Raw genomic sequence first — 27590 nt, 5'->3', positions numbered from 1 at the left:
CTATTTATCAGCAGAATAAATCAACAATTTACTTCAAACAATTATCAAATATCAAACAATACAGTTCTTCCTATGAATCTCATACATAGAGTAGAAAATTGGGTAGTAGATTGCTAAAACAAGTCAAGGAATCCACATTCTACCTTTAAGCAGCTTTACTGGTAAAAGCTGTAAGACTCAAGAAATCATTCTGTGCTTTTCATGTACACTATGAATGTATTTGGAAAGCACAGTCTCAGGAGTTTTGGCTAAACCGTTTTTTTGCACCTCTGCAATCAGTGGATTTGTTTCCTTTTCCTTAATGTTGAAATGTAATTATCTCAGTCTGTAAAGAGCTACAAGATCTTGTTAATTCTTCCCTTTTCTTTAATAGAGGTATGTCTCTTCTTCAGGTGCAGTGCTATTTTCATTACCTAAGATAGTGATATATGTTCTTTTTGCTGGTTTAATGAAGTCAGAGATTCCAGAATAAGAGTTACAGATACACAAAGAAATTAGGGTTGGAAAAGACCTATTCCTGTTGATCTGATAGTTCAAATCCTTCACAAAGCAGGGGACTGTTCCTGACAGTACTGCTTAGGACTGTGTTGAATCTATTTAAATAATCTCAGTAACGGAGCTTCCCATCCATTTTTCTTTAATACTTTGAGTTTTCTTTTTAATTTCTCAGCTCTGCCATATCTGTTTAAAATACACAGTATAGGGAAGGTGTGCAGAGGATCTGCAACATTAAAATCACCATCTGGAGACATTTACTCAATATACTTTACCTAGGAAATCTCCAGGAGGAATAAGAGGCAATGTGACTACTCCAGGACATGTCCACTTACTTCCCACTTTCCCTAAATGCTATAAAAATGTCCTAGAAAAGGGAGTAGATGGAAAGAGTGCTGCAAGGGACACTGACATGTTTTATGTGGTAAAGTTCTGTCAGTGACAAAAAAAATCTGTAAGATTACAGGAGCCCAGAGAAAGTGATGACAACATTTGGACTTATGCAGTTAGACTTTATGGCTTGGTTTTTCAAGCCGCAGAGTGATTCTTTGGTGTTGCCTTATTTGCTCTTCAGTTATATTTGCTCTTTAGTTACAGTTTTATTTCCTACCAGAGCTGTCTCTATCCAGTTGTACTATGTCTTTATGTTTATATAATATTTAAAGTTTTTATTTCTCTCTTGAGGTGGTTGCTTTCTGTTGATTTCTTTGTAGGACAAGTGCAAATGAGACAGGCATGATGTACTTATCTTTTCCTTTTAGGATATACAGATTTATTCTGTAACTATCAGAAGGCAAGCTTGAGCATTTTTAGACACACAGATTGGTGCTGGTAACGCATTTTTATATACAAATTAGGGTTTATATTTTTAATTTTTGTGTATAATCTGTACACTGTACATCTAACATTTAAATGCAGTCATTTAAGGAAAAGTATTTTAAAGGCTTGCACATATATGATGTGTCCTGGCTTTCCTTGAAGAAAGGATGAAAAATGATATATTTTGTTTTCATTGTTACTCTCCAGTGCCTAGAAAATTAACCTCTAACATCACTGTCTTCTGTTCAAGTTCTTTCTGATATCTGTTTAAAAATAATAAAGATCAAGTCTGCTAGGTCTCTTCTGTAAATACATTTCTGTTTTATTAGCTACCCATGCCAGAAATTCTGAGAGGAGGGGAGGAAGAAAAGAGGTGATGTTATATGCTTAACAATCTTATAATTTACTTCTCTGTGTTTTTGGGGAAGTTCAAGAATATCCATGTCCTTTATGCCTAAAATCCATTCCAAATAAAATTTCTATCTCCCTCCATCCCTAGAACATTGCCAGAAGGGGCAGAATCTGTTTCCTGTTTCTGCTATGTCAAGAAATGTTGAGATGAATAGACAAGATTGCAATGTGATATTTTTATGTGATTATTTTATATTTTCCATCCAAACTTAAGAAAATGTCAAGACAAAACTTTCTTATTTTGGAAAACGTATCATTATTACCTTCCCCCAGTCTAAGACAAATAGTTCAATAAAAGTAAGATTAAGTTGTTCACCATTCTTCAGTACTAAATCTCTTGAAACCTTTTTAAAAAAAATTTGTTCTGCCTTGCTCTTGCTCTTTGATATAACTAAATAATAATAAATGAATAAACAACATAAAGCTGTATAAATCTGCGAGAGTTTCTTTATTTTACCAGGGGGAGGACTGAATCAGAGAAACTAGACATCTATCAGCTTTAGATATTGACTTAAAACTAACTAAGCAAAACATATTTCAACTTTTTTAAGTGATTGGGTATTGTGTATATATATCTAAAAAAAGCTTGCTTGTAAAAGGCCTCACAGTGTCCTCAACTCCTACATGAGCTGACTTTCAAAAGGGTGTGTAATGATAATGTGGCAAAATACAAGAGAATGGTTAGGAAATTTTACTCTCAGCCTTGTTTTTTTTCTGATAGAAAGCAGGGAGTCTCTCAAAACACTTCCTTTTTACAGTTTATCCAAAACTAGAGTTGATTATGATTTTTAATTCTATCAAATTAGAATACAGTTTAAACCGTTCTGCTCTTGAGATCCTTGGTCTGAGATTATTTAAGAAAATGAGTAATGTTTACTAGCAATACTTCCATGCTGACATTTTCATGTATTGATTATGTTAACATCATTTGGAGCAGACGTTCTGTTCGTGTAAGTCACCTTTTGTCATTTTAGCATGCTTAAATTTCTAGTTTTATAGAAAATTTTCATGTTTGCGGTTGTGCTTTGTTGCTATGAGTAAAATCATTTTTTCCTAGGTTTCTGCTAAGTGTTTAGTTTTAAGGTTTAGGCTTTCTTTGTTTTCCTTTTCATAGAAACAGCCAAGACTAACGTCAAGTATACCAAGGGGAAGGATTTATTTCTGAAATACACAAGGTCATTAGATACTTTAATGCTTTGTCAAAACTTGAAGATCAGGTTACAACAGCAAGTTAAAATCTTGGCCTAAAGCAAATTTGGAAAACTTAGAGGGTCTTGCTAGTTCTTTTTTGTAAGAAAGTCCTCCTTTAATAGCTCTCTATGCTAAGCAATATATGCTTACTGCAAACCCAGGTTTCAACTATATGCCACTATATGTTAACTATTTCTTTTCTTAGATCAGCAAAAATAGTCATGGTAAATTATAGCATATGACTAAAAGCTTCATTAGAACAAAAGCCAAAGCCCATAAGAATCTGCCTTCTGTTTGAGAAGTGACATAGCACCACTGGATAAGGAATGAATTCCATAACTGGAGCAAAAAACCATGAATTTCAAATGCAGTTCAGTGACTATAGATGAACATTATAGAATTTCCAGTAAAGTTATTGTGAAAACATGATTTTTAGAATGGTTTATATTGAAATTTAATTTGTTTTCTCACTGCCATTATATATTGATATTCTTTTTAAACATCTGTTTCAAAATAGCGTGGCTTTTACAGTATTAAAAAGTAGTTGAAATAGATATGATTTAATATGGGCTGCACTGTATTGTACTGGATTTTTGCTGGTGAGCATTTTTTTCTGTAGTTTGCGAGCAAATAATGGAAGTTGGCTAGCTTTGAGCTCATGGTTTGATTTTTAGAGAACAGCCTTATATATTGCATTTTGCATTCAAAAGGAGCTTTTCTATGTATTTTCTTCAGAGTAAGGGATAAATGACAATCTATGTATAATAATCATTTAAAGCTTCCATGATTTAACCAGTCCACAAATTGGTGGAAATAGGCAGAACTCAGTCTTTCATTTCCTCTCATTTTATGCTTTAAGAATTGAGGCTTTCTTCTTCTGTTTGTTAGAAAAATAAATGAGCTAATAATATATTTCTGCCACAGGTCTTTTTTTTTCTAATTTTTCTGAGTTTTTATACATTATTGTTTTGAGAACATTACCAGCGAAACAGATTTAAAATAAGTTCCAAGAGCAGCCACTGGATTTTACAAGTAATGATACTCAGCACTTCATATTCTCTCATTTTCATTATATTATGGGTGATGATACTGGTGTTTTCCTTGCTAGTTTTTTAAATTAGCATAAGAATACTGGTAAAATGAATTATTTTGAGTTTTCTCTCCTTATCATTACAGTATTACAGTGCAGAGTTCAGCTTTTAGGGAATAAGGCTTATACTTTAAATATTATTTTGACTGTTAATGGTAATATAATCACAACTCAATTAAAATAAACTTTTAACTCAAGAGGCCATGTCTCCTTTGGTCCTATGATTCATGATTGTTATCATGAACCTTTATTCTTCATGGCCTATCTTATTTCCAAAGCATTGGAATTTACTCCAGACTATTCTCGTGAGAGTGTTGGAGCTTTAGCAAATATTAAAATCAGGAAAATACTCAAATGTACTAAGAATTATTTATTCTTTCTCACAAAGATGTGCTGAGGCCAGATAACAATTTAGGTTAACATTTTTAGGAGATTATCAGTAAAACAGATTTTTAAAAAGTTAAATGAGCAACCTTTTAGGTATTACAGGTAATGATAGTTTTTCATGTTCTCTGTATTCAATGTATCCCTTTATATTTAGAAGTATGTTCCAATTCCTTCTATAATTCATATAAAGGATGACATAGGTTAGTTTGCATTTGTGCAAGTTTAGATCTAGAAATGAATTCCTGCTTCTCACACATTTGTGTCTTCTAAGATCTGGTAGCTAAACAGCAGCCTACTTAGAATGAAAAAAAGGTGCTGAATTTTCACTGTCATTCCCGCCATTTCACACTGGAGGCCTTTCTCTGTTTTTTTCCAAAGCAATAGTAGTGTCTATTTCTTACAATATCTTCCACTGGTAAAGTTAAAATAGAATATTCACTGGTAAAGTTAAAATAGAGTAAGTTTTTTCCCTTCCTGATTAGACAAAAAATGTTTTTATGACTTCATTTGTGTAATTCTGGAGGCTTTTCCTATGTTACTTGCAAAGAGGATAGTTATTTAAATGAAAAATAAGCAAGAAAAATCCTTAAAATATTGGAAGCTTCCAAAATTATTAAAAAAGGGAATGTGTCTGAGTATTTTTTTCGAAGGTAAAGGAACCTGTGTGCTTTCATGTTTACCTGTAGGAAGAAGCGTATAAAAATGTTAGGAAGAAGCATAAATGTTAAATCAGCTGGGAATGAGAGGCCTTATCTCTCAGAGAGGAGGTCTCTGAGAACTCCTATGCAAAGTATTTAATAATTATCCTAAAAAGGCTTGTGTCAAACTATAGGAATTATGTATGTATTTTAATGTTTTATGTCTAAAAACATATGTATGTGTACACATCATTTCTTGCATATCCAATGTCATGCCATGCTGTGCTGGGAAAAATTCAATAGACGATTTAGCCTTGTTGCAGCTAAAGTATGGTAGAGACACTCTAGAGAATCCTCCACAAAGAACTGTTAACAAAAATAGGCTCAGCAAGTAATGGGCAATATTAACCAGATCTTTGCAATTTTCCTTGTTCAGAACAGATATGTCTTTTTAAATTAAGCTTTATGATTTTAATAAGGCTGAGAGATGTAAAAAGCTTTGACTCTGAAAGAAATGCTGATGCTGAAGTTATTTTTCTTAATTTTATTCTGATGACTTACCATGTGTAAGTAAATATATCTATGTTTAAAAATACAGCCTAACCACATGTATATCGTTCAACTGTTGGCATCAACAAAAATTCTGCTATAGTTACTGACTCAAAAGAGACATATTGAAATCATCTTAAGGAGAAGATAAAGCTGCCTTTCCAGTTCCCAGTTCATTAGAAGCTGATTGTGTAGCAGCAGGATGACAGCAGAATGTACTGCTAATAGATTTGACTCTTAAATGTTAAAACGTCTGTGAGAATAAGGCAGAAAATAATTCCAGAGTCAGTCAAGTAGGTACTGTTGTTATTAATAGTTCCTGCGCCTTATGGTACAGATGTGCTGTGTGATAGGTGTGTTGAAGATTGCCACCCCATTGCAGGGTGGATGAGCAAGATTTCTGGAGCGTGGAATAAAGGTCCTGCATATTCTTGCTTACCCGTGCTTGTGTATGTGGAATGATGTACTGACTCTTGCCATTCTTGGAGCAGGGGTGCAGAAACAAGTATGGTAAGGCAGTAGCAGTGACAGGACAGCTTACTTGCTGAACTAGAAGGTGGGCTACATCTTCTCCCAGGGTTGTGATCTTCAGGTGAAGATTACACCTCCTTGATACTGGAATCCAAGACCCAATATTCATAGTATCTAGATAATTTAGCAAAGTGATTCCAGGCGGGGGAAAACGTTCTCCTTCTTTTGCAGATCCATTTTCAAAGGAAGTTACTCTTTTAGTTTTAATACTTTGTAGATTGTCCCCATCCCTTTGTCTTCTTAAAAGTGCCATTTATAGAAAATTTTCACATAACCAAAGGAAAAAATAAAGGGGAAGCTTTAAAGATTTTTTTTAAATGATGAAGGGGAGCAAAGGGCTTTATTTTTTTCTGAGCTACGAAAGTCAAGAGTGGCACCAAATTATTGCTTTATATGTACAGTAACCTTGAAATTCAGCCATAGATTTTGATTTAGGATTCACTGCAATATTAACTGCTAAAACCATGTTAGATGCTCAGTGAAGTAGGATGATTAAGAAAGTGTGTGAATATGAAATGTGAGGTTGGCTAGTGTCTTGTAGCCATTTCACAGTAAATACCGCTTGCTTGTGTAAGTTGTGTGTAACACTTCTATTTAAAATGTCACATTCATACTTGTAAAGGATGATGTGAAGATGAAGTCTTAGTGGAAAAACTTGAAGCATCACCAAGATCTACAGAACTTGACTTCTGTGAGACACAGTCCGTTTACCTCACTTAGTTTACATTAAAGTTTAGTTTGGTGTTTAATGGCCCTGCTAAGAATAAATTGTGCATTGGTTAGCTTAGATTTTAGGATCAGGGTCTAATATGATGTCTATTACAATGAGTCAGGAAGGAATCCATTTCTAGAGAAGTATGTAAGCGTGTAGTGTTTGCTCATGGTTTTCACTGCAGATCCATTAGTAAGTCATACTCCAGATCACTTCCACTAACTCAGCAGAAATAATGGCACTGCTCAGCAGAAGTGATGGCACTGGTGCAGCCACCATTATATTTGTCTGCAGCCAGATATTGCTATAGGAAAGTAACATACCTATTTTGTATGCTGGCATTTTACTCTCTGAAACAAACATTACTTCCAACATCATTTCTTCGTCCTCTGTTGCTGCTCCTCTATAATGTGTTTAAAGGTGCCTAATTTTCAAGGCCTCCATAGCATCACTATGAGGGAAAGGTGGGAACCACTGAGGGGGATAGCAATGATGTTGGAGTTGAAATGGCATTTTAAACAACCAAAATATGAAGCAAGAGATTGTGTCAGCTGCTTATTTTTTTTTATTTAACTACACTTCTGTCATAAAACAGTTATATGACATTGAAAGTTTGACAGAATTGTTAGTCATTTATATAATATTTGAAGAACATGGAATATGAATAATAATAGTGTGTAGCCACAATTTTTTATGAAAATGAGGATTGTAAGAATTATTGTAGTAAGTTTGATAATGATGTAGTGTATTAAACTTTCTCTAAAGTTTCATTGTAAATGAAAATTTTAAAAATCAGTCCAGTGGCAATTCTGTGGATTTGGATTAGAGTTAAACAAATTGATTTTAAATATAAGAAATGCAGATAAGCAGGAGATTTTTTAAATTTCTTTTGGGAACTTCAGGAAGGCTTCTCTCCATCTTTCAGGAGAAGTTTAATAAAAAAACAGGTGTCAGAACAATGGTTTGAAGCCATTTGAGAAAGGCTTGCATTTCAGTTGACATTCAGCTGTTATTGGCTAATAAATTCATTTCCAGATGTGATTGGTGTTATTGGATTGGTGGTATATTTTCCACATGTGCTTATTTGAGAACTTAACTGAAGAAAAGAGCCAGCTTTGCAGGTAGAATGCGCAAATTATATATACACCAGTACTTTCCTGAATCCACAGTCCAAATAGACTAGACATAGAGTGAAGTCTGTATTCATAAATACAAGCCATCCTCACTGGAGTTTTATTGCCTTAGTAAGTTATACTAAATCAGTATAGATCTTTGCCCCAGAACCCAAGTGGTCTCTGGAAGAAAGATTAGTATCAGGAAGACTGGAAGTTTGGGGCTTCTGTTACAGCATTTCAAATAAAATTATTTGACGTTAGTGTCATATGGAGAAGTGCTATAGTTGTGACATCACTAAATTATTATATCTGGACTTCTCATGTTCTGGACTTGTTAGATATGCTAAAGCAAAAAATATGAAGAAAGGAAGGAGTAAATTAGCTAAAACAATATAAAAGTAGTGATTTGCAACATACAATATTTAAAGGAGCTGACTTGCAAAAAATAAAAACATTGCTTGAAGCAAATTTGTTATTTCTGTTCCAGTGTCTTTAAAAAATGAAGAGGCAGAAGTGGAAGCATGGCTGTTTTACACAGTTCTAGTAACTAGGAAATGACTTAAATTGTGCAGTGTAAGAATTCTAACATACCACAGTTAAGGGTGTGCACAGAACAAATGTATGTAAGCTCAAATATATGTGAGCTTATAGGGGAGGGATGGTAGATTTGCAACGTATGTATGCCCAGAATCCAGGATATGTGAGGATCAGGTCTTTTTTTGCAAAGTTGTACAAACACCAAACAAAACTAACATGATTCTTAGTATTCATAAGCCAGCTAGGTTGCTTTGTATAGATTTAATTAAAAAGTTAAATTAATTTCTATATACAGGGAACACACAGAAGTAGAACAGTTGAGGGTATGCATTGCAAAGGGAGAAAGACTTCTTTGGGAGAACAAAATACCAAAATATTACTCTGTTTTGGCTTTTTTTTTTCGGAGGAATATATTCTTTTCCAAGAAGAATCAAGAGTTAAGCTGTTATTAGATAAACATAGTAAGTACAGTTGGACTTGTAGAGGAAGAAAAAGTATATTGAGACGAGGGTTTTGTACCTGGACACTAGAAACTGAAATCAAGTTTGAGTTTTATAATGGTGAGTTGTAATGTTGTTCAAGATTCGGTATGCTATCTTTCTACCTAATAGCTGTGAAGAATTGCATTTTGAGCAATTAACACAAAGGAATGTCAGAATGCAATCTTTGGCCACTTATTAAGCCTTCCATGCATTTAATGGATGACAAATATCAATGCAGTCTGATGTCATGCATCAAGAGCTCATTAGACCTGTGTTTAATCATTGCATACCTAGAAGAATGATAGATTCTTCTTCAAGTACTTGAGCCTTTTTGGAATATATATTCTGTTTAAGATACAAAGCATATCTAGTTTTTTGATATTGTGAAAAGCCTCATCATCTTAATGTTGCTAAAACATTTTTCCTGCTCTTGTTGTTTTACCTATGACCTGCATGTGTCAGTTTATGCAAGCATCTTTAACCCTCCTCTGCTGGTGGCTGTGGTTTTACGACAGAGGTTTGTGCTGAGAAATTCTGTTTTGAGATATCAAGGGGTTAAAGATTGCTTGGAATAAATCCTTACATTTTCTCACTTAATCCAGTCACTGCTGTTATTAAATATATATATGTATCTCTCTCTCTCTCTTCCATCAATAGTGAATCTTCTGGCATAGTGAGGCAAGGAAGAAATACAAACTAACCCATCATCTCAACAGCTGAATAAGTTTCTTCAGTAAAAAATCTCTTTTAAAATTAATGGCCTGCTGCAGCATGAGGAGTATTCAGGAAAGAAAATATTTATAGTTTTTTCTCCTAACTTCTGACCCTTGAAATTAAAAGCATTTTCCCCACCCCCTCAGTTGCTGTTACCCCTCAGGAAAAATGAGTCGCTTTTCATGGCAGAAATTGGTTTTAGCAACATTAAGATGATCCAGCTGACTTCAAAATGCAATAACATATATAGAAGAGTCTGAAACATTAGCTGAAAAACTCAGACATGCCCCAAAACAATATTGTTTGTATTTTTACATATACTGCTATGTAGAAAATCCATATTGTATAGCTTTCTCTACACTCTTTTGTTGCTTTCTGTTGCACCCAAGAAGCACAGTTGTATTTCCAAAAATGTTTTGAAAAAGTTTCCTGTTGACTAACAACAAGGTCCCTAAGTCATCCACAACTGTATACTTTAAATGAGGCTTTTCACAACATTGAAAAATTGGTTCCAGCTGGCTGCACACCTGACAGTTGAAAATAAAGCTCCCATACCAGTCATAACTAGATATTCAATTTAGCTTATGCACAGTCAGAGCAACAAAAAATAGTTTCTATCCAAAGAGGCGACAGTGCTGTTAGAACTTCTGCAGTTGCCTTTCATGCACTGATAATTAAAAAAAAATCAAAACAAAATCCCTAACTGGAAAATACACACTCCCTTTATAATTACCTATTTCAAAGCTGTAATTGAGCATTTCATTATAAAGATGCTAATCAATCCAGAACAATACTTCTGGGACAGCACACGCATCCAGAGACATAGTAGTTATAATAGAATATGCAGGAGAAACTTTCCCAGATTATCATTAGTTGCTTAAGCATTTTTGCTGTGAAAGATGAAACTCCCACAAGATGTACGGCAGCGTTCCATGTAGAACTTCTCTCCAGGCTCATCTTCTAGGCTTCAGATATATTCAAAAAACAGATATTTTGTCATCACTGTAAATAATCAGAATTTGTTCATTAATAAAAAATTGGAAAAAGGAAAATTACCTTCTTGCTGCATTGTTAGATTGAACAAGTAATGACTGAAGTAAAGGAAACCAAAACAGAAAATGCCTTTCCTGATTATGGCTTTTTTGTTTTTTGTTTTTTAAATCTTCATTTCTAAAGCATTATTTTTTGTAGCTCCTCTAAAATTTTCTGTGGAAATTTTATTTACAATTTTAGAATACAACTACCAGGCACAATCTAACTTGCCAATAAATAAGAGAGAAAAGAATTAAACCAAACCAATGAGCTACTGTTGTCCCTGTCATGCAAAAACTGTAGTAGAATATGGATGTACTTAAGAAATGTCCAAACAAAAGATTTATAAAAATAAATCCAGGTATGCAAAATACTGGATAAAGAGTATTTGAATAGGTGCACCTTATAAAGCATACAGGTGTTTCATGAAATACCATAACTTAGATTACCTTCCCACACTTTGTTATGTCATTCACTGTGATTTTTTGCTTTCGCTAATTAAAAATTATTCTGAGCAAAAATTCTTAGCAGCATAGTGATTTATACAAGTAAAGGGTAATTTTTTTTCCAGGAAATTAGTTGTTTTCACATTAAATTAGTGATCTGACTAGTAGCAAAATCTGAATTTGCAACTACAGCACAAAAATAAAAGAAAACGGAAAAAATATGCCTTCATATTCAAAGGGCAGTTCAGATACTTTTGGTGTTGATTTATGAATGCAAGTATATAGAAACTGGATTGCAGTTGCTGTCCCTACCTGCATGTCCCAACACTCTGCAGGATGCTGCTGATGCCCCAGCGGGAACGGTCGTGTCCCGAGTAATGACTGCCACACGCAGCCCTCTCTCTTAGAGCAACGTGTGCTGCTTTGCAGTTTCCGCTCCGAGCGTTGTGGCTGTTGAGACACTGCTTTATGTGGGATCCAAATATCTCTGTTCCGTGGGTGGCATCTTCGTGGAGAGGAAGCACAGCAACTTTTATCTGCCTGTGTTTGGGAAGCAGGGCTGTGGTGACATGGAAGCCAATAGTATTGATACAGAGAATTTCATAAAATGATGGAGTACATTTCAGGTATTTAATTAATATTATATATTTTTTAATATTACATATTAATAGGTATTATAAATACAGCTTTTTTATGTTCTAAATGAGAGAGGCAACATAAGCTGAGTCTTTGAAAGTTTTGAATTATTTTAATAAGAATATATAAAGTTTTAAATTTACTGAGCACTGTCCTACAGGATACAGGCTTTTGTGATCACAGCATATCGGATTCTATACTTTATTATGTGTTACAGAGCACCAGGGTAAAACTCAAAAACATTTTTGATAGCAACCTACTTGAGCACTTACTATATATTTCATTACTTCTGGCTAAACAGAAAGAAATGTGTAGTTGAGGTTTAGGCTATTTATTTAATTTAATGTCATAGCAATATGTTTAAAGCCCACACATAAAGCAGAAATACTGGAAATCTTTCCTGTATGAGGCAAGTGTCTCAAAGGCAGTAAGGTTCTCTTCTTCCTTTCCTTTAAACTCTGCAATCTGTCCTTTCTGTGAGTGTGTGTGTGTGTGTGTCTGTCTGTCTGTGTGTCTGTGTGTCTGTGTCCATGCGTATGTTCTAATTAACACCTTCTTGCTCTGCAGTTGTCGTGCTTTGCTGGTCACTTACTGCCTTGCTATGTCTTAAATCTGTATCTTTTTATTCCCTTTGATGCTCAGATTAACAAAGACTGAAACTCTGAATGGCAGAGAGCTCTGATCTAAAACATCATCTTTTGTGTTTTCTGGGCTACGTATTTCATCTACAAGGTGATAAGCATAATTAGGATAATAACCTTCCAATTGTGTCCTTCCTTCAGTCCAGTTTCTTCCATATGCCTTTTGACTCTTTATTTAAAAGACTGTCAATGGTGCCTGCAGATTGGTTATATCATCTGTTTATTATTTTGGAATTTTTTTCTCTCTCTGATTTGTCTTGCTAATTTAAGGAGGAAGATGAATGAATGTCTGTTTCAGAAGCTGTGTCATATTCAGAACTAGTGAGAAGGTGACAGTACACAGAACAATACTGTGTGTAGGAAGTTCTCTGAGTGAAGTGGAACTATTCTTGCATATAGGCAGAAAAACAACTCTTGCTTCATGTGGCAACATGTCTATAACAGTTGTGCACATGGATACCCTCTCTGTGCCACAGTGTCCAGTTATTGTGTATATTGCAGCAATATTTCCACAGCTGCATACAGTATAGTTAAACTTTATTTGTTCTAATACCCTTCATGAATATAGCGTTCATCTTGGTATCACATATTCTTACTTTCTTACTGAGAATGGACCAAAAGAGAGGCTACAGAAGAAGGTGAAGATTACACAGTTTCAATATGCAATCAACAAGTGTGTTAGAAATTACTACCTTGCTGCTAATGCCAGCATGTTTGGAAGAGAGTAAAGTCACAGTTTATTTTACTTTAATATCAGTCCAAGAAGATGAGTGACTGTGAAGCTATTGCAGGAGTTAAATCTGATAAGTACTTGCTGAAATGTTTTCTGAGGAGGAGGTAAAAGCAGTGAAGAATATATGGAATGTACATAGAACATTTTATTCTATTCTGGCAATCTTAACGGAGGTGTAGGATGATGAACCACAGAACTGACAAGAATTTCTTTTTATTGTCACATTCATGCAGCGAATACATTTGGCTACCAAGCTGCCTGGACAATACTCTGGGCGTCTGAGCTGCATCACCTCAAAGCATAGAGAAAATCTTAACCTCAGAAATGACAAATGACTGGTTTTGTTCTGATCAATGCTTTGCGCAGTTACGTCAAGTTGCCTCCCAAACTAAGCAGTGGAGACAGAAGTTTCATAGTGATTAAGAGTGTATTACAAAAATATGGAAGTTGTGGGTTTTTTTGCAAAAGAAGTTGGTTCCATAGTACCAAGAGGAAAAGGCTAACATGAAAGATAGAGAGTTCTCCTGGATATCAGTGCAGCATTTTAACCTAAAACCAGTATTTTCTTTGTGGGTTGATATATTGGGCTCTGACTTCTTTCTAAGCTGTTTTTAGGGGCTTTTTGAAGAAGGGAGGGAGAGAATGAACTTCTGTTTATATGGGGTTGGAGGAAATGGGAGACATGGGAATAAATGGTAGGATAGATAGGCCCAGAAGAAAAGTCTTCTGAAGATTCATTATTGATGTCTTGAAAGATTTTACTTTTGATGTTACTAGATATTTCTAGATATTACCTTTTATTAAATGTTCCATATCCAATCTATTTCTACACATATAGTCTCTCAGCTAAGCACATGATCGTACAATATAACAATTATATCCAACTATGTGTCTTTCTATTTCCACTTATTTGTTCTTTATCTATCATAAAAACCTCAACATGTTATTCTGTTAAAACTTTCTTTTTATGCAGTTGTAAATGCAGAAAGTCCAAGAATGTCTGCTTTTCATTTTTCACCTCAGTCATCTGCGTGTTCTGGTGAATTTTTCTGTTTAAGCATTTTTTCCAAAAAAGTGGAATCATTTCCAGTGTTTGTAGCTTCCATTCTCTTAACAACAATTCCACTGAGTAGATTGTCCATGTATTTTTCACTTCTTTCCTTGATAATTTTACTGTTCATATATCCTATGTGATCTCCAGATGTCTCATATACACTAGTCTCTTTCAAATGTTCATGTTTTCTCTTATGTCTGTACACATTCATATCCACACCACTAAATAACCCCTATCTTTTAATGTATTAAGATATCCCTTGCTCTCCCTACACCAGTTACCGTACCTTCTTTCTATTTGTTAACTCTTACTCTTTTAAAAAACACTTTGGAGAACTTTTCTCTTAAATGCCAGAGCCAGCAAATTGTAAATCAGTTCATAATGTGTACTTACTGTTCCCAAATATTCTTATCTCTCCATGCAGAAGAAATCAAGAACTTAACAGCCAATGAGATTAAATTCAGCTTTCTTCAAAATTCTGGAGGCTGTAATGCACAAATGACTTATAGATGCTGAACATGGAAAACATTACATTTCACAAAAAGAATGATCTTTTCTAGGGGAAATGTTAAGTAATGTGGACCTTGAAGGTATTGTTTTGCAATTAACTAATTAATACATCCCGAGTGTGACAGCAGGGTCAGATAATTGTTGAGTTCTTGAAAATGAATCATTAACAACTGAGTATACAATTTGCTTAACAAAGATCTGCTACTAAGGGCAAAATATTTTTCTTGGGGTTTTCTAGTTGCAGACTATTTCTCTGGTAATAAATTTATATTCTTATCCTCACATACTCATACTTTGTTAATGTCAGGGCATTATCTGTGATTGTTAGATTGTTAGAACAGTAATCGACTTTATTATGGAAATCTTTTGCTGTTGTTCTGTTGCTTTCACCAAATCAAATACAAGAGGTCTGTAGGGGCCTGATCTTTCTTTCAGCTTTTCACTTTCCACCGTAAGGGGGTTGAGGCACAAGTTCTGCAACACGCTTCAAACGGGAGTTCTGAGCCGCTCAGTTCTGCTGTTTACAGGTTCAGCTAAATTTTTAAAGTGTACTGTGGAGAAGAATGCATTTTGATCCATTCTGTCTGGCATGGATATAGCTGCTGATCATTTTACAAAGTATTTTGCTTCTTACCTGGACTGGCTTGTCAACATTAGGAGATTCTCATTGGTACCTAGAAGTGTAGCAAACGGATATCTTCCTTAATAAGGAAGCTTCCTGCAATAAAAACATCTCTAGGCTTTTGTTAACTTTTAACTCCCTTTCAGAGCTGATACATTACTTTTCTTTTTTCTTTAAGCATAATAAAAATTGCTATATTCCACAAAGACATTTTGTAGTTCTGATCTTTCTTGTAAAAAAGAGCAACTGTGGACAGCTATGGGGTTTTTTTGTGCCATTCTGTCATATCTTAGTATGGGAAATGCATTGTGCTTTTATTGCTTCAGGAAGTTTTTGTACTTTATTATCAAATCATTTTATAATGCCAACAGCTTTTGAAAAATAACCATTTCAGTTCTCCATCTCTTCCTCTAATATGGTTGTATTGCCATCAGCAATGTTATAATAAAGTGCAGTTAGGCTAAACTAGCTGCAACTGGATTACTGTCCTGTGTGTGTTGCAAATTCACTGTCTCAGGCAGTCGTGCTTCAATCTGATTAGGCAACAAGTAGATTGAGTAGTACTGATACAAAACTATAAAGTGAAAAGGAAAAAGAGAAGACATAAAGGAAGAAATTGCAGAGTAATATAATAGAGAAAAAATGCCTTGAATTGTTGAAGTCAGATTTGACCTGTTAGCTCCATAGTTGCAAATACATTTCTAGTTTTCTTTTGCAATCTGCAGTATCTAGTATGCTTCAGCTGGGCCAGAGCCCTAATGACTGGACACAACCCACATATGCAACTTCCATATTGAAAAGGCACAGTAGAGGCAAAATCCTTTTAAAAGAGATTTAGCTCTTTAGCTAAATGCTAAAGTAGACAAAACTATGCCATGTGCATGGCACTGAAGCTCTAGGATCACATGTAGTGTGTAGGATCACCTATGAAGGTAGTCCAAATACCCAGGTCTGGGAGAAAGCAAGCCACTGCAGGGTGATGAGCCTGACAGTAGGGGTGGACCCAGAAGCATCTTGTTGAGACGTCTTCTGTAGGAGTGGTGCTTTTCTGAGGAGCTGCTGGGAGCATCCATTGGAAGCTGCTTTTGGAGCCCATTCTCCAGCATGCTCTCTGATGAAAACATGTCATATGGCTCATAGTTGTGTGACCGTTACGATATGTGATGATACATGATATGTGGCTCACACAGTCATAGGTTTAGCCTGTCCTAAAGGGTGGTAGCAGCACAGCTGTAATGTTGCAAAAGCACTGCAGTAGACACTGTCAGGCTTGTGGGTGGTGGAGTGGTTTTTTTTTTTTTTTATGTTTCTTTTTACTGTAGTATCTGGTAGTGGAGGAGACAAGGAAAGAATTTAACAAACTGGCTATGGCAAATAGCCTAGTTCAATGGATTTGTTCGTTTGGTTTTTCTTCCTTTGAGACAATGTAATAGGAGACAAAGACAAAGACAAAAATTGGTGGATATAGGGTTTGGGGTAAAAATACTCACTGCATTTGTTCTTAAGTCTGACTTTGGACATAAAAAATTCTAATCAGCCTGTGAAGTTGGGCTTGATAAAAGTTAATTTGCTATTTTCTAGGCTAGTGCTTACTTTTTATAAATGCAGAAAAGTAGATATTCTGCAAAAGTTATTGTGGATTTCAATCTGTTCCTCTTCATTTGTTGGAGAATGACTCTAATAATGAAGATTAGCTAAGATACTTATTTTAGCTCCTTTTCTCTATGTTTGCTTCTGTTCTTATTTTTCTTTTTGTTTCTTTTTTCTATCTTCTTTTTTCTTTTTTCAGCAAGGGTCCCCAGTTTGATTTATTTTCTTTTATGAGTAAAGTTAAAGCTGGATTATTTCAGGGTAAGCAAGTGCCAAGTGATTTATGGGGCTGTAGGGTGACAGGAGTCGAGACCTAGGGCATTGCCAAATTTTGTGTTTGTCAGGCAAGTTTCCTTTCTTTTGATGGGTATGCCCATACTAAAGAGACAGGATATAATGCTGTCCCAGGTGAAGTCAGTGCCTGAATTTCCATTGGTTTCAGCCAGGCTAGGACTCTCTACACTCTGCAGCATAAGACATCGCATTGTTCTACAAGATATATTAGGGAAGCTTGTGTGGATAACCTCATCTCTGCAGAAGCCAGTCTTTGTAGGAGACGTTTCAGTTGGTCACTTACCCTGTTGCCTGTGGCTTTGTAACATTGCTTAAATTCTCAGTATAGGTTCAAGCACAATACTTTTTCTTGATCCCTTCTTTGGGAGGCACAGAGTTAAGGATGCAGAATGCTCTAGTGAATTGTTTGTGAAGCAGAAAAAAGAAATGTTAAATTCTTATAATCTCCAGAAGTGACAAAGATGTCAGAGCCTTGTAAATGTTAAGATATATGACATCTTACAAATTGATATCTTGCAATTTATAGCTAATAATGTAGAACATGAATGAAGTTATGTAAAGATTAAACTAGACAGGGATTTTTCTATGTTTTGAGATTACATATAAACATCAATTTTTCTGTAAGTAAAAACAAAAAGAACTTCCTAACTTTCTGAATAAAAAAGAAATCCTATGATATGATCATCAGATCCATTGTTGTCATTGAATTCATTTATTCACTGAATTTATTTCATTTATTCATTTCTTCGTTTATTGCAAACCCATTTTCTGTTCTGCATAGTAACAGAGGAATCCTTGTTGCTATCCAAAACAGAATGACAAAGGAAAATCAGATTGAATATATATAAATATATTTAAATTGCTTAATCTAAGCAAAACTCTACTGTTCACTGCAACTAGATGTGCCTTTTATAGTGATGTAGTTCAAAGGCCTGCGCAAGATCAGAAGGCTAGTGTTTTAGGGTGCGTGCACAGCCACGTTAGAATAAATGTAAAAGGGAAATTCAGGAATGATAGAGGGGCATTAAGATGTATTGTTATCTGGAGACTGGTAAGACTAAGCTCTGGCATCTTCAACACAGCTGTCTTACATTTCCATAAACGTGTTTGTGTTTTTTTTTTTTTTTTTAAGAAAAAAACAGAATCAAGTACAAAACTTGCAACTGTTTACTTCATAAAAGAGCAAGCTCAGTGTAGGACTTCTGACAGTTTCACTTGTTGCTTTGGAAATACATGTAGTTCCCTTTGAAAGACTTTGTTTTACCAGGAGGTATTTCTGATTTTGGAGTGGTTAAATATTTTATGACAACTGATTTTATGCATTTTTTCTCTTTCCAGTAATGTTTCAGCTGTCATTCATGTTTTTGTAGACAAGATTTGTCTATGAAATCTGTTTATTTTCTTCTCTAAGGAAAGAGTTCAGTTGACATGTACAGATTTGAAGTTATTGGCACTTCTTCCTAGATTTGGTTCCAGTACTGTTTCAAATTTCTTACTTGTATCTTTTCACTTGCATGTGTGGTATAAGGAATGTGTGGCTAGGGAGTGGATGTAATCTGGGATTGTGGGTGTGATGAATGAAGCATAGAAGCTGAGTGTCAACACATTTTTCTCTTTTATTTCAATCCTTGCACACTGCTCTTTCATAGGGGAACAGGTTTTTTTTTAATGTAAGAAATATACAGTTATTTTCCCATGAGTTCTTGTGACAGATCAGACATTGCACTGAACTAAAACCCTATCTCTGAACACTTTCAAACTTCAGAAAAGTTGAACTCAATCCAATTTGTGTAACAGTCCAAACGAGCTCCGATATCTTCACATTTCCAAATTCCAAAATTTTGGACTTAATCCATCCTTAAATTGTTTTTCCATGTGGCCTTCTACATATGATATTACTTCTTTTTTTTGTCTGTGGTTAAGTCTTTTCTGAGAACTTTACCCTGCCATGCTAAATTTCTTTATGTTGAGTTGTCAGGTGCGTACATGTACATGAACACTTGCAGAAACAAGCAAACAAAAATAAAAAAATCTTTTTTTTTCTCCTTTGTTTCCATTGCAAGATTTGTTTCCAGGGAAGTGTTTTCCATAAGTGTCATCTGCTTGGAGAATTCCTCCTGAATATGCTGTTAGCGCCTGAGAGATTATTGCTGATACTACATAAACAGACTGCAGTGAGGTAGTTCGGTGTTCAGATGGTTCAGCTCAGTTGATCCTTCTGAGGAGAGCGGGTGTCTGTGCTGCTGCTCAGGAGCTATCGTCTGCCTTGTCCTAACTGAGGAGAATGCTGTTGTGCTGCACCTTGAACAGCGCAGGAGGGCACCTCTGTTGGTCTCATTGATAGGTATCACTGACCAGGGAACACCTACCTGTCCTCTCACCTCATACACATACATATGTGCTAAGGAAAGATAGATTACCCAGTCCCACCCTCTGGTTTTCATCCTTATGTTAACAATTTGTCTGAGGAAGAACACTGAAATACCTGTTGTGGAAGCAAGCATTCAGAAGCAGTTCTTGTGGGGATGCGGTACTTCAAAGTAGAAGTAATGAATGATGCAGTACAGAGTTTACACAGTAATTAACCTAAAGTGAAAACACTCTCTACTAAGGTATTGCGCAGAGAGTTATCTCAGAGTAGCTGTGGATCCCACCATAGCTGTTACGGTCAGTTTTCCGTGGAGAAAAGTCTGTCTTTCAGCACCAGCCCTTGGTTTAGGGTGGATGTTGTAGCTGGGTTGCTAAGGGAGGACCTCTCTGTGGGTGCGTTCTGCTAGACAGATGTTGGCCTCTGCGGAAGGGCTAGTACAACCCCATACTGCAGCTCCTGCTTGTGTTTACACTGGCACTGGTACCACCTCTCAGATGTTCCGCTTGGACAAACCATTGTCAGGAGAAAGGTGGAAAAGGAAAAGGGAAGCGATTACTTCTTATTTTAAGAAGTTTATTAAGTAATGTTTATTAGAATTAATACCCCATTAGACAAACTTTTTACTTTGGGAGTATGAAGGTGGCTTGATTTGGAAGGTAATACGTGTGTGATAATAACATTTAGTCCTTGTAAGGTAGTGTGTCTCCATATTAGTTTTCACAGGTAAGCCAGATGCATGCCTATGTAACAAATGTTTATTAGTTTCAAGTTTGGTACAGTTCTCTGTGGCAGGGTCCCAGGCTGAGGCTAAGGGTTATTACAGGTCAGAGATGAAGCAGAGTTGTGTGGAGAAACTTGACAGCACCTGCCTGACTTGTTTCTTTCTAGTGTTATCAACTCATCATCTGCATGACTTCACTAACAATATACTTTCAACTTACTTGAAAAAAAAGATTCTCTCTAGCATATTTCCATTACTTGTGCTAACTTGGCCTAAAATACTACAAGTTGACTAAAGAGGGATAAATAGCTGAAGAGAGAAAACAAAAGGCAAGAGTTTCTTGGAAAACTTACTAGTGTATTTATCCCACTCCTCCTTTTTCTTCTCAAGCTTTTATTTGTCAGGTTTTGTGATCCATCCCTGCATTTGCAGACAGGCAAATGATAAAATAATGATAAATGATAAAATAAATGGTAAAAGCATATTCATGTATCAGGATCGTGAGATGTTTAAAATTCTGTTTTTCCAAGCAATAGTTATTTTTCTGTTAGATATCACATTTAATATTTGAGCTTGAATGTGTGGAATGTGTGAAAAAAACCTCCAGTGCCACCTTCGTGGTCACCTTCTTTACCCCTCCACTGCTCCCCCTTATTAATTATTGGTGTTACTTCCTCTCCACTTCCTTCCCCGCCAAAGGGAGCAGCTTATGGCGCAGACACAAATCCTAGAACGCATCATATTTCTGCTGTGCACACTCACACACTTCAGCTAGACTGTTTGCATGCCAATACAAAGGTAACATTTTGTCCACAGCTGAGCTGTCTCTGGAGATAGTTCAGGGCTCCCTTCTAACTCCTGCAGTCTAGCAGAAGCAAAATGAAAATCACCTCTTCCTTAAAAGTGCATTTCATACACCTCCATCCTTGTGATAGCACTGGAATCATTATGTACCAGTTGGCTCTGATACGCTTGCACAGACACAAATTGAGTCCGACAGGACTGATGTCTCATGGACTTTGCTGTCATTTGAAATGCTAGCATGAAGATGGTAGTGATGAAGGGGGGGAACTGGTGCCTTCAGCACTTTGCCTATGAAGATTTCCTAGATTTGTGTTTTTTGATGGCAGAGCTGATTCAAGAGATGGTTTTACAAAAGAGATTGATAACAGCAGTGGATTTCTAACAGCTGCTCATGTCTTTTCATCTTCCTTGAGTAGAATCTTTGAGCATAGCACTGTACTTTAAAATGGGCTCTTTATACCACCCACAAATCTGTAAGATCCATCTAGTGGAATGATAATTAGTATAATTTTTTCTCCTCCCGTTTGGTTTTTATCTTCACTGCATAGAAACCACTCATGCGTGGTAATGAAGAAGATAGTATCTGTTCTCCTTATTGTGATAAAGCTAAATTTCAGACCTGCCAAAGTTTACAAGTTACTGTTCTTTGGAAAAGCACAACTAAATCTCAGTGTTATTTTACTGACATTGGCAGTCTATTTTGGGATATCTCTAGCATATTCTACAAGAGGGAAGAGCATTTTTACATTCTTTAATTTCTATTATTACTCAGGTGTGGTAAATTTAGATGAGTGAGACACACTGTTTTTTATAGGCAGGTACTTGAGCCATAGTGTTCCCAGTATTTTATATTAAATTATGTTTTGTAATAAATGAGATGGATTGAAATAAAATCTGAGCCCTTTATTCTAGGTTGGATTTCTTTTTTTCTGTTAGGTATAATTCAGATATGCAGAGGTAATCACAACAGAAATTTTAACCTGTGGGAGTTGTTGAACCAAAACTACATGAGTTCTGAGGTATTAACATAGAAAACAATAAGGTAGCATTGCAAGTCTATCTTTAAAAATACCTTTACTTTAAGAAGCATATACTCTGAGAAGCACATTTAGCCGTTATTCCTACTGGATATTAGGACATCAGCTCCCAGCATGCTTCTTACAAGTGAACTTTCTATTCTGAGTGTTGAATCCACTTCGAAGCCCTTCTTACAACAGGAGTAGTCCAGTGTTGTATTACACTCCTACTTCATTAGAAAGCATAGTTCCTGTGATTCAGAAGGTGCTGTTGAATACCAAAGAGAAGATTGAGAGTGTGATAGATACTTGATTATGGTAGAAGTAGTACACTGGGGATTACCTTTGAGCCGTGCAAACATCTATGTACCTTGCATTCTTCTAATATAGGCCAGCGGCCTGAAATGAATCATGATTTCTTTTCTTTTCTTTCTTCTTTTAAAACTGTTTTGCCTTAAATTGTGAATGTTTATAAAAAAAAAAAAGCCACTTCCCTGCTCCTGCTAACCATATTTCTCTCTTTCTTTCTCTTATCTGTTCAGCAGGCTCTGAAAATATTTCATCCGAAATTTCAGACGGGACAGACTCGCAGTGGCTTCTAAGCCCGTGAGAACGAGGCTGCTAAAGCATGCTGGTGCCAAGCTGTCGGATGATGCACGTAGTCAGGCCGGTGGTGGTGCTCCTGTGCTTGCTGCTCTATGCTGATGCTGAAAGTAAGCTTATTATTCATTTGTGCTGAGGTCTTGGCCATGGTGAACAGTTTTGTTTTCAGCTGGCAGTTACTAAAAGTCTCTGAATGAGTTTCCTTTTGAGTAAGTCTTGAAACACTGTGAGGTCCTGTCTGGATCACAGCCAGTATTTGAAAGGGATTATTTATGCAGCTTCCTTAGCATTTTCCTCTTAATGCCCCTTTTCTTAAGCAACTGACGGTTCTTCTTTTTGTTTATCAGCTGGTGGAGACCATTGTCACAAACGCCTGTAATCAAAACAAAGCCCAACCTTGCTACCTTGCTTACCAAACATTGATTACATCCCTTAGAAACTTCTTTAGTTGCCCAAATATTTCTTTATTAAGTTTGGCCAAAAAACAAAGAAAGAACTCCCACTCCCTCTCCCTCCCCCCCCCCCCCCCCCAAAATATTGAATCCAATTAAAATTCCGGGCCCTTTGTAACTGCCACAACAGCTGTTCTAATGCATTATTTCCGACAGCTGTCATGGTGTACAGTATTCAAACAAATCAAGCAGAACGGACAACTTAGTGGCTGGCCTCAGTGTGTGACAATTCAGTGAGGAAAGGCACCCACCTATGTTCGCTTCTGGTAGGGGGAAACTGTTGGGTTTTGGTCAATTAGCTTACCTATTAATGGGAAGATAATATCTTCTTTTTAATTAGGAAATCATTAGGTCTATCTTGTTTACATATGTTCTTTCTCCCAGCTGTCCTGTGGCTTTTTAAGAAGTAATGTGCAAATGAGAAAAGCCGTTTGCTTTCCACCTGTTGACCTGCATGTTTGCTACAAGCTGTTCAGTTCACTCTGTTCTGGGATATTTTCTTATTGTGTCTTCCTGAGTCTGTAGAGATAAATCAACAATCAATAATTTTGTTCCAGCTCTGACTTTTGAAGACTTCTGTGTTTTTGCACACATCCGTGTAAAACAAAGGAGCAGATTAGTTGAGTTAGATAAGAACTCACAAGAATAAAACTGGCATAAGTAAGATTGGAGAAGTCAGTTCCTAGTAAAGGCATACTTAAGAGTTCCTTACATTGTGCCCTCCAGGCGTACTAAGTTACACCAAGGAATCAGGTATAAAATCTTTCCACTTCCAACTGTAATAACACTTTTCTTGTTTTAACTGTAGCACTATGAAAGTGAAGTAAATGAGGGAGAAAAAAAAACAAAAGTGCACAAAACATACATGTTTGTGGAGTACTGACAGTTGAGAATGTTTGGCTTCTTTCCAGGTAGATAATGACCAGCTGGGATGGTTGTGTCTAAGGTGACGCCAAGGACATTTTAACACTTTAGCCAGCAAATAATTAACTGGGAAATGGGCCCAAATGCCGGATGTTTCTGCAGTTTTAAAATATCACCTAGTTTGAAAGTAAATTCTGTGCTTAGCAGATATAGATTTTAGAATCTGTTATACCTTTTCTGCTTAAGATGATGGAATATCCAAGCTCTTGTGGCCTAGTAGTGAAAGGTTTTTGGATTTGGTAAACCTCATCTGCTAACAACTTGCAAAAAGACAGTCCAACACCAGTAGCCCTCTCATAAGTTCTGTACTGACGAAAGAAGACCCTAGTTTCCTTAATCGTGTTAGTTTTCAACTGTAAGCAGAAGCTTCAGTCTTCCATCATTCTTCTCTTGGAGGGGAAGGAGTATAGTTTTTTGAAAGCTGGCATATGATTTAGTATAAAATTGGCTGTTCTCTAAAATCACCCAGTATTGATCTTAAGGGATATTTGCTTTTCCAAAACTGTTGTGTTCCAGTGAAACCATCGTGAACAGTAGCATACAGTCTTAAAAGGTTTGAAGTAAGAACTAAGAAAGAGTAAAAATGATGTTTCAGTAAATATTGGTAGTGAATAAGTAGTGTTTTTAGACATGGATTCTAAATACTCATGTTCTTTACAGTGTCAGTATACTATCCCAACTAGGGGACAATGCAGACACCTCTTCAAGAAAACAGATGAATTACTCTTGTTGATTTCTTCTTCTTTTACACACAAATTTAGATCATACTATTGTGTTGTGTGATAATATTTTCCTGTGGTTATGTTAGATATAATATGCCATGAATGCCTTTAACATGTAGTGAATAGGAAGCCTTTCATCCCAAATACCCTCTAATGATCTTTTCACAAATTCTCAAATTATCTCAGTTTTGTGCCAGAGGAACTCACACAGACTAATCCTCTATGATTTTGTATAGACGTCTTTGCAGTTAGTAGTACTACCAGGCAGGGTACCAGCCAGACAAACAAAAATACATTAAAATAACTTCTTAGAGAGCTTTATAGCATTGAAAAATTAACTGTGGCTATTATTTAGTAGAGTACTTATTGCTTATTGTTGTTATTAGCCAATAAGAAAAAGAAAAGGAATACTTAAAAATGTTGATAAATAATAATATTTTATTTAATGAAAATAAAAGGAAAAAGATAATTTCAACTAATGAAAAGGTGAGAAATATTGCTAGAATTTTGGAACTAAAGTATAATGGAATAATTTCTTTAGGTATTCCTTTCTTTAAAAGAAACAGAAATTCTTTAAAGCAAACTCATTCATGCTGTATACTAGCCAAGACTGTAGATCAGGGTCTCTGTTAAGGCATTCAAGAATAGTGAATACGCAGACAATTGTGCTAAGAAATAACAGAGCAGATATCTCTGATTTTACTCTTTCCTTCTTTCCTTAGCGAAGGCACTGAGCTGAACAGCCTAACTTATTTTCTAACAACACAAATGCAGCTACTAGCCTGATAATTTAAAAATACTGTTGACTTAGGTAGAATTTTGAAATGTACATTTATATACGTCTTTTTAATCATCTGTTGTTTTGCTTATTAAGAGTTTTTGCTATGTGGATAGTGGTACAGTGAAAGTGCGTTGTGCTGTGACTGGTTCTTGTTGAAAGTGAATGGCCTCTTGTACCAGATAAATATAAAATAATCACTTTAAATAGTCAGGTTTTTATCTAAAGTGGCTTTGGAAGGTTAGTTTCGTAGCTGAAACTGATTTTTCAGCTTTAGACAACCTTTTCTGCATTGCTTTTCTTTCCAAGGAATTACAGAAAGAATTCAATATGAAAAGAGGGAAAAAACTAATGCAAGATTTTCTTAATTTGCACGGATTTAGTTTAAATTTCAACTAAAAGTTTGTGATATACTGAACGTAAACTAAAGAGGCTTGTGATAGCTGAATGTTAGTGTAGCGTGTCCTGTATAGTCAGATTTGATGGTGTCATTGTATTTAAAATCTGAACAAATATAGTGTTAAGTGCCATATAACTTATATAATCCAGGACACTAAACAAAGAGTCCATGATTGTCAAGGAATTAATATGCACAGGCTTTGAAGTTGATAAATACTTATATATATGAATAATAATGGCAAAACAAAAAAGATTGGAAGGCAGCAAAATTAGTTTTACTCTTACATCTTTATTTATACTAAAGTGTTACTTGTAAGTTTAATAAGTGAAAAATGTCACGAATATTATTTGTTGAGTTTACTTCATTTATTTTGGAGTTGTATTTGTTTATGTTTAATATTAATATTTTCCATGCTTACTACAAGAGGAGATTATGTAGTTGCTGAGGAAGAGAAACGTTAGTTTAGCCTTCTTTTTGTGGAGGGAGAGCCTGCTAGCTGATAGTATTTATCATTGGCCACCTTATTCTCAACAGTGTGGATAGCAGTTGGATTAAAACAAACCTCCTATCTATCCACTGAGACATCAGTGATATGAAATAATTTCTCATAAGAAGAGTATTTTTTTTATCCCACTTTCTAAACTAATTGACCCACAGCAGAATGGTAGCTGTTTGGAAACTTTCTGCAGCTGTATCCATTTGATAGCAACACATATATATGTTTCAGAGAATGTTATATGACAGATTTCAAACTGTAAGATATTATATTGTATTATCTGTCTGCCCTCACTAATGAAGAAGTGTCAAGTTGATCACTGAACTCAAAGAAATGAACTTGCATGTAAAATGTAATTGGTCTTTTTTAGCAGCCTAGTTTTTAAAATTCAGGAGTTTAAGTTGTAGTAGTGAAATTAAATATTGTCTGCAGGAATTGTGCATTCCTACTTTGTAGTAATTTTATCAAATTCTTGCAACATGTATCCTGCCCTCCCTTTCCACTAGAGAAAAGCCTGGTAACTAGCTCTTCTGTATTCCCTGCTGCATTCCAGTCAGGTTGTCTGTTTAATTCTTTTCATTCATTTTTGGTTACACAGCTTCTGTTCTAACATTTTGCTTATGCTGCTTCTTTTGAGAAGTGTTTGAAGAGAAGCCACAATTCTTTTTTCATCCACTAAAAGTGGTTGCAGCTGAGTATAAACAGGCGAGCAGAAACACTAACCATAAACAGTACATTTCTTATATATTGCTCCCATGCCCAATTTTTTTGAACTGCGAATAATGCTTAATTAACTTTCTGGATCCTGTTGCATATGCACCAGTTAGCATCATGCTACCTAACGGAAGAGTGTTTAAGGTCTTTTCTAGATCAGAGTCTGGAATGGCTAAAACTAATACTGACAAGACAATGACTACTGTTAACAAATATTGGAGTGATTGAGATGAAATGCAGGACAAATTCTTGTCTAAACAAGGTCTTAGACGGTAGTTAGAACTGGTGAAATCAAGAACAAAGAAGCTGTTTTTCCAGTTTTTTTCCCCCTCATTCAGTTTGGTTTCTTGATTTTCTCTC

General features: G+C 35.6%; 1 protein-coding gene across 7 annotated transcripts in view; it reads left to right on the top strand.

The window, feature by feature from the left end:
* The window catches only part of PTPRD (protein tyrosine phosphatase receptor type D), a 443338-nt gene that overhangs the window by 140108 nt on the left and 275640 nt on the right, over positions 1–27590 (top strand). For 6 of the 7 annotated variants that reach the window (XM_064502356.1, XM_064502355.1, XM_064502354.1 and 3 more), the window contains exon 2: positions 22684–22854. In XM_064502356.1, coding sequence (XP_064358426.1) covers positions 22770–22854 — 85 coding nt within the window. In that variant the 5' untranslated portion in view covers positions 22684–22769. The remainder of the gene's footprint in view (positions 1–22683; positions 22855–27590) is intronic. The other variant, XM_064502352.1, reaches the window with a different exon arrangement.

This window comes from Dromaius novaehollandiae, chromosome Z, assembly GCF_036370855.1.
Source record: "Dromaius novaehollandiae isolate bDroNov1 chromosome Z, bDroNov1.hap1, whole genome shotgun sequence".
In the NCBI taxonomy this organism is placed as follows: domain Eukaryota; kingdom Metazoa; phylum Chordata; class Aves; order Casuariiformes; family Dromaiidae; genus Dromaius; species Dromaius novaehollandiae.
The sequence above is the reverse complement of the archived record's forward strand: the minus strand, read 5'-3'. Positions and strand labels throughout refer to the sequence as shown.